General features: G+C 44.3%; 1 protein-coding gene and 1 long non-coding RNA gene across 2 annotated transcripts; both read right to left on the reverse strand.

The window, feature by feature from the left end:
• Positions 1–2,039: 2,039 nt before the first annotated feature.
• On the reverse strand, positions 2,040–4,139 carry LOC112074785 (SH3 domain and tetratricopeptide repeat-containing protein 2; the record flags this gene model as incomplete). Its single annotated transcript, XM_070440675.1, has 4 exons — positions 4,131–4,139; positions 3,510–3,528; positions 3,055–3,198; positions 2,040–2,241 (listed from the first exon to the last, which is right to left on the reverse strand). Coding segments are annotated over exons 1-4 (374 nt in total), but the record flags the coding sequence as incomplete, so codon positions are not given.
• Positions 4,140–8,458: 4,319 nt separating this feature from the next.
• Positions 8,459–11,492, reverse strand: LOC139025528 (uncharacterized). The gene is made up of 3 exons (XR_011477123.1): positions 11,337–11,492; positions 9,808–9,906; positions 8,459–8,728 (listed from the first exon to the last, which is right to left on the reverse strand). It is a non-coding gene; the product is annotated as an uncharacterized lncRNA (long non-coding RNA).
• Between the last annotated feature and the right edge of the window lie 212 nt (positions 11,493–11,704).

Genomic DNA, 11,704 nt, shown 5'->3' on the forward strand with positions numbered 1-11,704 from the left:
AGCGTACAGAGAGGTATGGGTTAGGGGTAGAGACTGCGTGGTAATTACTGGTAGAAGGGGCATGGCGTTTTAGCGTAGAGACTAGTAACTCAACCGGTAGTGAAAGGGTATGGGTTTAAGGGATAGAGACTAGGATAACTCACTGTTATGACAGGAGCGTATGGGTTAAGGATAGAGACTAAAACTCACTGGTAGAGAGGGTATGGGTTAAGGATAGAGACTAGAAAAACTCACTGGTAGAAGGGTATGGGTTAGTAGGGTAGGCAACTAGGTAACTCACTGGTAGAAGAGAGTATGGGTTAGGGGTAGAGGCAGGTAACTCACTGTAGAAGAGATATGGGTTAGGGGTAGAGGTCTAGTAACTCACTGGTAAAGTATGGGTTAGGGTAGAGACTAGGTAACTCACTGGTAGAAGAGATATGGGGTTAGGGTAGAGACTAGGTAACTCACTGGTGAAGAGGTATGGGTTAGGGGTAGAAGACTAGGTAACTCACTGTAGAAGAGAGTATGGGAAGGGAGGTAGAGAGACTAGGGTAACTCACTGGTAAGAGGTATGGGTTAAGGGGGTAGAACTAGGTAACTCACTTGTAGAAGGGGTATGGGTATAGGGGGTAGAGACTAGGTAACTCACTGGTAGAAGGGTATGGTTTAGGGGTAGAGACTAGGTAACTCATGGTAAAGGGGTATGGTTAGGGGTAGAGACTAGTAACTCACTGGTAGAAGAATGAGTAGATAGTGGTAAGGATAGGTACACTCACTGGTAGAAGAGGTATGGGTTAGGTAGAGACTAGATAACTCACTGGGTAGAGAAGATATGGGTTAGGGGTAGAGGACTAGGTAACTTCACTGTAGAAGAGTGATGGTTAGGAAGGTAGTAGAGCGATGAGCTATGGTAGGTGAACGCTCACTGTTAGAAGGTATGGTTAGGGGTAGAGACTAGGTAACTCACTGTAAGACAGGGTATGGTTACAGGGATAGAGACAGGTAAGTCACTGGTAGAAGGATATGGGTTAGGAGACAGAGACTAGGGTAACTCACCACTGGTAGAAGGGTATGCGGGTTTAGGTAAGAGCTAGGGTAACCCTCACCTTGAGAAACGAGATATGGGTAGGGCCCCATGCTTCTGATCCTAGTCATGACCGAACCCAATATCCCTTAGTGTCTCTACTGCGATACGCGCGGCCCGTGATGTTCTCGCATATAGAACGACCCAAAACGGAGCCTTAGGTCAGCCACTGGCCGTAGCCGGTTGATAGGGAACAGGTAGAACCAGGATAACTCACTGGTTAAAAGATATGGTAAGGTAGAGACTAGGTAACTCCACTGGTAGAAGCGGTATGGTTTAGGGGTAGAGACTAGGGTAACCACTTCGGTAGAAGGGGTATGGGTTAAGGGATATAGGACTAGGAATCTCATGGATAGAAGAGGTATGGATGAGGGCGGTAGAGGACTTACGGTAACTCACTGGTAGAAGGGGGTACTGGTAAGGGTAGGGGACTAGGTAACTCACTGGTAGAGAGGTAGGATTAGACGGTAGTAGACTAGTAACTCCACTCGTAGAAGGCGCTACTGGGTTAAGGGATAAGACTAGGTAACTCACTGGTAGAAGAGATATGGGGTAAGGACAGAGACTATATGGGAACTCACTGGTAGAGGGTATGGGTTAGGGGAGAGCTATTAACTCACTGGTAACAGGGGTATGGGTGAGGGGGTAGTTGTGCTATCGTAACTCACTCGATACAATGGGGTATTGGGGTTACGGGTAGACACTCACGGTAACTCCACTGGTAGAAGACGGTATCTGGAGTTAAGTATTAGAGGCTATGGATCAACTCCAGAAGAAAGGGTATGGTTAGGGGTAGAGACTAGTAACTCCACTGGTAGAGGGTATGGTTAAGGACAGAGACTATAACTCACTGGAGAGGTAGCGTAAGGCAAGAGACTAGTAACTCACTGTAGAAGGTATGTTAGGGTAGAGACTAGGTAAACTCACTGGTAGAATGAGATATGGGTTAGGGGCTAGAGACTAGGTAACTCACATATGTAGAAGGTATGAGCAAAGCGGCTGCATGGTGTTGACAGGCACTAGTCCGTGTTGTCCGGTGGAGAGAAGGGTGCCCTCCCAGTGACTGTCCTGCCCYGTGTCTCTAACCATCAGCAAGTCATTACGTCTGAAACACAGCTCCTCCTCCTCATCACTGTGCTCGCCACTGCTCACCAGCGCCTTGGCAAAGAACGACCCTGGAGGAGAGAGAGATAAATACTGTTGAATGACTCGCAGAGAACAACAGACACACACAAACACACGCTCACCCCGGGGGATGCAGGTTTCTGTAAAGAATGAACATTTGACTGAACTGAGGCTCTGTCCTCCTTCACAGAATCCATAAAAAAATCAATTCTCAACACTTCTTCCTTTCACTGGCTATTGATTCCTCTCAGGCGTTAGGGAGGAGAGTACTTCCTTGTTAAACATTATGCCCACTCAGACAATGTAAATGCATGGTAGTACAATAGCTCTCTAAATTAAATGAAGTTAAACATCCATCTTTGTTTTGCTGTTTTAATTTATCTCTGGACATTTTAGAACATGTAATCAGTTTAGGTTTAGTTGCATTTCATTTCTAGGTATCTAGAACAACATGTTTTGAAATGGAACAACTTTTTTGCTTCTGTTCTGCTCTGAGGAGAGTGTGATATAAACTGCTGTTGATGATGAGGGTCAAGAAAGTAGAGAATACAAGCTGTCCATAAGGAGTTCATAGAAGTCTTCATAACTTGTCCATTAGTCGTTTGTAAACTGTTCATAAGATGTCTATAAAGAGTTCATAAGGTGTTCATAAGGTRWTCATAAAGAGTTCATAAGGTGTTCATAAGGTGTTCATAAAGAGTTCATAAAGTGTTCATAAGGTGTTCATAAAGAGTTCATAAGGTGTTCATAAGGTGTTCATAAGGTGTTCATAAAGAGWTCATAAAGTGTTMATAAGGTGTTCATAAAGAGTTCATAAGGTGTTCGTAAGGTGTTCATAAAGAGTTCATAAGGTGTTCGTTCACCCTCCTGCAGCAGCAGTCCCAGGTAGAGTGTGGCTAGGTGTTCCTCGTCTACAGTCACAGTGATCTCCAGGTCCCTCAGCAGCTCAGCGTCCAGCCAGAACGACTGGTCACACAGAAAATTCTCCAGACACCGCGCCACATAGCCTGGACATACAACAAAGTAAGAGTTGTCTATCATTTGATGTATGGGTTGGTTCTTCGCACGCTGATGGTTTAGGTTAGGATTGGGTGAGGGACGCAGGAGTCTGGTTCTGCGCCTATTCTGCAAGCATCTAACCAGACTGGACGTAATAATCAGCCATCAGACAGTGTTAATGAAGAGTTATAATCAGGGCAGCGTCACTATATAACAGCAACCCTAGCAGCACAGGTATAGGATAGACTAGATAGTAGCCAGCACACCTAGAAGAATTAACAATCAGAGTACAAGGTAGACTAGGATAGGTACAGCACACCTAGAGCCAGGTAGTAGAACTAAGGATAAGTACAGCAACACCTAGAGCATATCAGTGACTATATAGTAAAACAGATCACGAGCAACAGGTAGGTAGAGCTATAATGTACGACACACTAGAGCAGACAGGTAGTGTAATAAGATATGGAAGGTAGGTAGCTAGATGCAGACACACCTAGAGCCGTAGGTAGGACTAGTATAGTACAGCAACCTAGACGCCAGGTAGGAGGTGAAGTACCTAGAGATAGTAGACCTAGATGACACACACTAGAGCAGGTAAGAAGCTAGAGCAAATAGGAATATAAGTAAACAGCACCCTAGAGCAAGATAGACTATGGATAGTACAGCACACCTAGAGCCAGGTCGGTAGATATGAATCCGCACTACAGGTAGCTTGATACACAACCAGCAGTGTAGCTCCCATCTCCACAGTATATGAGGTGATGACAACAGCTGTCCTTCTCAGCGTGGACAGAACAGAGGCAGACAGGTCTGTAGGGAGGGCAAGAAGAACGAAGACATGATGAAGAAACAGCGGGATGCAGAGGTCACTTATATACTATACGACCCATAGATATACATCAGGGAGAAACAACTTTTGCAGGACAACGCTTGGACTGACATAGGTCATAGGCAGAGGTCATGCTGTTTTGGTATGCCTGACTGAATGTTATGACTTGATGACCTGACTAACACTTGACCACGCATAGGATGACGTCTGATATATAGACCTATACAGACACCCTGAGTCTTGGTACGGGAGCGCCTCCATGTATATTCAGAGTCAGGTATTAACCTGAGCCGCAAACGCGGCTGAACACCAGACCACGTCTACACAAAAAGCAGTACATCAAGCAACACACTTCAAGCGTGCAGATTATAATCGAGGTATCCTCAACGTGGGAGGATTACTGATATGTCAATACGTCAAGAGATCTCAATGGCAGAGTCTCGTTTCCCTAGGAGTCGACTTCCACATTCGTTAGTCATGGCTGCAGGCACCTAGTATTGTAAGGTCAGCTCAAGATGACGAAACGTGTACTGATAGATCATGCTTTATCAGTTTGATAGGGTTTAGTAAACATCTGTAACGTCATCCCATAAACGGTGCCTTAGATATTACAATAAGAACAACTGTCAGTCGAGTCAGGTGGGAGGATGACTGATACGTCATATTGTATGTAAATCAATGCGAGGTAAAGTTTGGAGTAACCTTTTCGAATGTGTTATATCATGGTCAGTGAGTGTATTGTAGAGTCATGCTCACGTGAGTGTATTATAGGTATGCTCAGTGAGTGTATGAGTTGTAGTGAGTCGTATAGTCATGCTGCAGTGAGTGTATTATAGAGTCATGCTCAGTGAGTGTATTATTGAGTCATGCTCAGTGAGTGTATTGTAGAGTCATGCTCAGTGAGTGTATTATAGAGTCATGCTCAGTGAGTGTATTATAGAGATCATGCTCAGTGAGTGGATTATAGGTCATGCTCAGTGAGTGTATTATAGAGTCATGCTCAGTGAGTGTATTATTAGAGTTCATGCTCAGTGAGTGTATCTATAGTAGTATGCTCAGTGAGTGGTTATAGAGTCATGCTCAGTGAGTGTGTTATAGAGTCATGCTCAGAGAGTGTATTTATAGAGTCATGCTCGTGAGTGTTATAAGTCATGCTCAGTGAGTGTATTATAGAGTCATGCTCATGTGTTATGAGTCTCAGTGAGTGTATTAAGAGTCATGCTCAGTGAGTGTATTATAGAGTCCTGTCAGTTAGTGTATTATAGAGTCATGCTCAGTGAGTGTATTATAGAGTCATGCTCAGTGAGTGTATTATAGAGTCATGCTCGTGAGTGTGTTATAGAGTCATGCTCAGTGAGTGTGTTATGAGTCATCTCAGTGAGTGTATTATAGTCATGCTCAGTGAGTGTATTATTAGTCATGCTCAGTGAGCTGTATTATAGAGTCATGCTCAGTGGTGTATTATAGAGTCATGCTCAGTGAGTGTATTGTAGAGTCATGCTCAGTGAGTGTATTATAGTCATGCTCATGAGTGTATTATGATAGTCATGCTCAGTGATGTATTATAGAGTCATGCTCAGTGAGTTTATTATAGAGCATGCCAGTGAGTGTTTATAGAGTCATGCTCAGTGAGCTATGTCTGCTAGTGAGTGTATTATAGAGTCATGCTCAGTGAGTGTATTATGATCATGCTCAGTGAGTGTATTATAGAGTCATGCTCAGTGAGTGTGTTTATAGAGTCATGCTCAGTGAGTGTATTAATGAGTATGCTCAGTGAGTGTATGTAGAGTCATGCTCAGTGAGTGTTTGTAGAGTCATGCTCAGTGAGTGTATTATAGAGTCATGCTTCATGAGTGTGTTATTAGAGTCATGCTCAGTGAGTGTATTATGTCATGCTCAGTGAGTGTATTATAGTCATTCAGTGAGTGTATTGATAGAGTATGCTCAAGTGAGTGTATTGATAGAGTCATGCTCAGTGAGTGTATTATAGAGTCATGCTCAGTGAGTGTATTGTAAGAGTCATGCTCAGTGAGTGTATTATAGAGTCATGCTCAGTGAGTGTATTATAGTCATGCTCAGTGAGTGTATTGTAGAGTCATGCTCAGTGAGTGTATTATAGAGTCATGCTCAGTGAGTGTATTTTAGAGTCATGCTCAGTGAGTGTATTATAGAGTCATGCTCAGTGAGTGTATTTAGAGTCAGCTCAGTGAGTGTATTATAGAGTCATGCTCAGTGAGTGTATAAGAGTCATGCTCAGTGAGTGTATTATAGTTGCTCAGTGATGTATTATAGTCATCTCAGTGAGTGTATTATAGAGTCATGCTCAGTGAGTTGTATTGTAAGAGTCATGCTCAGTGAGTGTATTATAGAGTCATGCTCAGTGAGTGTATGTAGAGTCATGCTCAGTGAGTGTATTATAGAGTCATAGCTCAGTGAGTGTATTATAGAGCTATGCTCAGTGAGTGTATGTAGAGTCATGCTCAGTGAGTGTATTATAGAGTCATGCTCAGTGAGTGTTTAGAGTCATGCTCAGTGAGTGTATTATAGGTCATGCTCAGTGAGTGTATTTAGAGTCATGCTCAGTGGTGATTAGGGTCATGCTCAGTGAGTGTATTGTAGAGTCATGCTCAGTGAAGTGTATTTAGAGTCTATGCTCAGTGAGTGTATTATAGAGTCATCGCTCAGTGAGTGTGTTATAGAGTCTATGCTCAGTGAGTGTGTTAGAGAGTCATGCTCGAGTGAGTGTATTATAGAGTCATGCTCAGTGAGTGGTATATAGAGTCATGCTCAGTGAGTGTATATAGAGTCTGCTCAGGTGATGATTATAGAGTCATGCTCAGTGAGTGTATTGTAGAGTCATGCTCAGTGGTGTATTGTAGTCATGCTCAGTGAGTGTATTATAGAGTCATGCTCAGTGAGTGTGTTATAAGAGTCATGCTCAGTGAAGTTTATTGTAGAGTCATGCTCAGTGAGTGTGGTTATAGAGTCATGTCAGTGAGTTTTATTGTAGAGTCATGCTCAGTGAGTGTGTTATAGAGTCATGCTCAGTGTGTATGTTGTAGTCATGCCGTGAGGTATTATTGTCATGCTCAGTGAGTGTGTATATAGAGTCATGCTCAGTGAGTGTTGTTATAGAGTCACGCTCAGTGAGTGTATTATAGATCATGCTCAGTGAGTGTATTATAGAGTCATGCTCAGGAGTGATGTGTATTATAGAGTCATGCTCAGTGAGTGTATATAGAGTCATGCTCAGTGAGTGTATTGTAGAGTCATGCTCAGTGAGTTATTGTAAGTCATGCTCAGTGAGTGTATTATAGAGTCATGCTCAGTGAGTGTGTTATAGTCATGCTCAGTGAGTGTCGTTATAGAGTCATGCTCAGTGAGTGTATTATAGAGTCCATGCTCAGTAGTGTGTTTATGTCATGCTCAGTGAGTGTATTATAGAGTCATGCTCAGTGAGTTTATTATAGAGCCATGCTCAGTGAGTGTGTTATAGAGTCATGCTCAGTGAGTGTATTATAGAGTCATGCTCAGTGAGTGTGTTATAGTCATGCTCAGTGAGTTTATTATAGAGTCATGCTCAGTGAGTTGTATTATAGAGTCATGCTCAGTGAGTGTATTAAGTCATGCTCAGTGAGTGTATTGTAGAGTCATGCTCAGTGAGTGTGTTATAGTCATGCTCAGTGAGTGTGTTATAGAGTCATGCTCAGTGAGTGTGTTATAGAGTCATGCTCAGTGAGTGTATTATAGAGTCATGCTCAGTGAGTTTATTGTAAGATCATGCTCAGTGAGTGTGTTATAGAGTCATGCTCAGTGAGTGTGTTATAGATGTCATGCTCAGTGAGTTTATTATAGAGTCATGCTCAGTGAGTGTAATATAGAGTCCTGCTCAGTGAGTTTATTATAGAGCCATGCTCAGTGGAGTGTGTTATAGAGTCATGCTCAGTGAGTGTGTTATAGTCATGCTCAGTGAGTGTGTTATAGAGTCATGCTCAGTGAGTGTATTATAGAGTCTTGCTCAGTAGTGTACTATAGAGTCATGCTCAGTGAGTGTATTATAAGAGTCATGCCAGTGAGTGTTTATAGAGTCAGCTCAGTGAGTGTATTATGTGTATCACAGCCTGGTGACTCTTAGTGGAGTTTTAAAGGGAACACCTTTAACATTAGGTCCATTTGGGGGAGAGCTACACGGGAACCTGCTGGAGGAAAGACACAGAGAACCGTAGAGTAGCTAAGTAGCTGTGTCTACTGTAACGTTAGCATGAAGTCCGTTTTCTTACAGGATGTTGACGTACTTTACATACAGACAACATGAACGATACAGTGATTATATAGTCGACTGTGTAGAATACCGACAGGGTACAAYAGAGATGTGATGACAGTATCACACCACACAACCATGACCAGCAGCTGTTAACACCGCAACGTTAGCAGTTAGCACATCCACGGCAGGAAYAGAGAGAGAGACACCCTGGCTGGCCYAAATAGCACCGTGTGGGTCAAAAGTGCACCTCTAGGTATTAGGGTACCAATTGGAGCACATCCGTACAGAGTATCTGTGAGCAGAACAGTACCTGAGGAGAATCTCTCTCCCACGGACAGTGACACGGTGCTTCCTCTGGTGAACGCCTCCTTCCTCTTCCAGTAACTGTCCGGCTCCGCCTCCCCGCTCCCAGACTCCACCCCTAGCCCCTCCACCCCCTCCACCACTGGAGAAGACAGGAAACAGAGGTCAGGTCAGGTCAGAGGAACCCTCAGGAAGGAACGGGTGAGACAGCTGTTTCGGGGGGTTGATTTTAAAATAGACTTTTGTGTCAGCTACATGTGCTCTGTAAGCAAGTGCAAGATCGTGGAGCAACGTTGTTTTGTGACAACTGTGAAGAGGGAATGGAGACCACGATGCTTCATCGTATATCCTTCTGGAACGCAAACCAGTCAAGGTAACCAGACAAAGTGAAGGAATTGGAGGTTTGTCTCTGTTACTGTATGAGGAAACATTCACACTAACAGTTACATAACTGCTGGTGTACGGTATATTCTGTGGTCCAGCTGATGAGGATTTCAACAGTGATTAGTCTGTTTCCTCCAGAACATCAACAGAACATAAAGAGTCTATCAAAGCCCACCCATCTATTAACGTACTGCCTCTCCCAGATGGTCTATTATAATATAACGACCTGCTTAAGCTGTCCTGACCGCTGGAGGCTTCCCCCGTGTTGTGTGACACACACACACACACACACACACACACACACACACACACACACACACACACACACACACACACACACACACACACACACACACACACACACACACACACACACACACACACACACACACACACACACACACACACACACACACACACACACACACACACACACACACACACACACACACACACACACACACACACACACACACACACACACACACACACACACACACACACACACACACACACACACACACACACACACACACACACACACAGAAACACAGAAAAACAATCAAAAAGGCTTCATGAGTAGCTAGGTTGGCTTCCCCATGCTGTTGTCACATTGTACAGAGAGGATGGATGTGCTCAACACTTCCTCAACCTGGGACTGTTGAGACTATTGTGTAATACAATGTTTCATTGTTTGCTACAGTACACTTCCAGAAGCATTCAAACTCAACATTTGTCTGGGCAATATAACTCACGCAGGACTTAATTGGGATCGGGATAAAACATCAGCTGGATGTTTTATGTCATCRAACGCTTTAAGGCTTTTACTGTAGTTACCTGGAATCATAACATCATTTCCTGGGAAGTGCTCATTGGTTCCCGCCAGCGTATACGGGGGTTCTCTCCATAGTGCATCCAGCTCAGCATGGGAGATGTCTGGGAGGGGGGGAAGGAGATAAGTGTTACACACATCAGTATAGGGTCGCGTTCCCCTGATCAGACGTTGCATGCATCAACCAATGGTTGCGTGCCATGTCATCAACTTTGCCGCCGGGCACCAGATTGTTATAACATATGAAGTGGTTAGCTAATGAATAAAATGTCTRTCCAGGCATGTGTAAGATCTGACATGCGACAGCAATGCCTGGGCAGAAGAACGTGCCCAATGTCTRGGAATGGGGAAGGAAATTAGTAAATATCTGGGAGGGAGGAATGATATTAGTGGGACACACCCATCAGTAAATGTCGGGGAAGGAGATTAGCGTGACACAAAGTAGTAAACAACATCAAGGGGTGCATGTCAATGGTCTAAAGTGGATTCCTCCTTAAATCTCCATCAATACTCTGATGAGGGGAAGGACACAAGGAAGGACACATTTACTGAAAGAAGATTGTGTTGAAAAGTTGTTGGATCACAAACAGATCACATCTGGGACCAATCAGCAAGCAGTGAACAGACATCCGTCGTCTTTACCAGGAAAGCAGATAGCCATCAGATATCGTAAAACAGGGTTTCTTAATAATGGCCCTGGGGACCACAAGGGGTGCAAATGTTTGTTTTTGCCCGAGGACTATGTCCTCACCAGCCACCCTGATCTCAGGACAGCTACTAGCACTATGTCCTCACCAGCCACCCTGATCTCAAGACAGCTACTAGCACTATGTTCTCACCAGCCACCCTGATCTCAAGACAGCTACTAGCACTATGTCCTCACCAGCCACCCTGATCTCAGGACAGTTACTAGCACTACATACCTGGTTCAAATAATCGAAGCTTGATGATGAGTTGATTATTAGATTTAGATGTGTAATGCTCGGGCAAAAACACACATTTCACCCCCTGGGGTCCAGGGCCCGGGAGTGGAAAGCGCTGTGGTAAGGGTCGACAGTGTTTGCACTGACATCATCAGCCAACAACCCCACACAACACTGAGYGTTACCCATGAGACAACAGCTCAGTAAGACGAGAGAACATTCAGACCAGAACACACTCAGACAAGAACAAGCATGCCCTCTAAATACAACAAAACAACGATAAGCCTTTGTGTATTGTATACAACACTGGAATGGTAAGCCACGGCTGACGGTCAATGTCAAAATTGTCTTCATGTTTTATGAACCTGTCATAATAGTGGTAATATTACCGAACATAGCAGAGAGACTCTCTACACAGGACAAAGCATAAAGACAATACACACTGATTGACTGATCTGTTAACCTGCACTGAGACACAGAACACAACAAGCTGCACAGTTTAGTAACAATGTGACAGGCAGTACTGCCACTACAGTACACACAACAAGCACAATCAGACACCACCTAACACAAAGTCACACTGACACACCATGCCCTGTACTATACTATACCTTCATGGGATAGCCTGTTACCCATGTCATATAGATATACCTACAGCAGCAGTATCTGTCTGAACGAGAGACGTTCACTGCTCTCTGTCTTCTCATGGTCAGTAACCCTAGCCTCAGCTACAGGCTGTGGGTACAGACGGCAGGGTGAAGTGGAACCAACCTGGGAAGAGAGGGCAGCGTTTGAGGAGCGGAGAGCAGCAGGAGGACGAGGAGGCAAAGGAGGGCAACAGCACCACGCATGTGTACCAGCAGCTTACAGCTCCAGAAATCAATGTGCCAGCCAAACGCTCTCCAGCTATAAGCATTCAGACTGACTGTCTGGGGGTCTGGCGGTCTGGCGGTCTGGCAGTCTGGCGTCTGGCAGTCTG

Source organism: Salvelinus sp. IW2-2015, unplaced genomic scaffold, assembly GCF_002910315.2.
Source record: "Salvelinus sp. IW2-2015 unplaced genomic scaffold, ASM291031v2 Un_scaffold2815, whole genome shotgun sequence".
Taxonomy (NCBI): Eukaryota; Metazoa; Chordata; class Actinopteri; order Salmoniformes; family Salmonidae; genus Salvelinus; species Salvelinus sp. IW2-2015.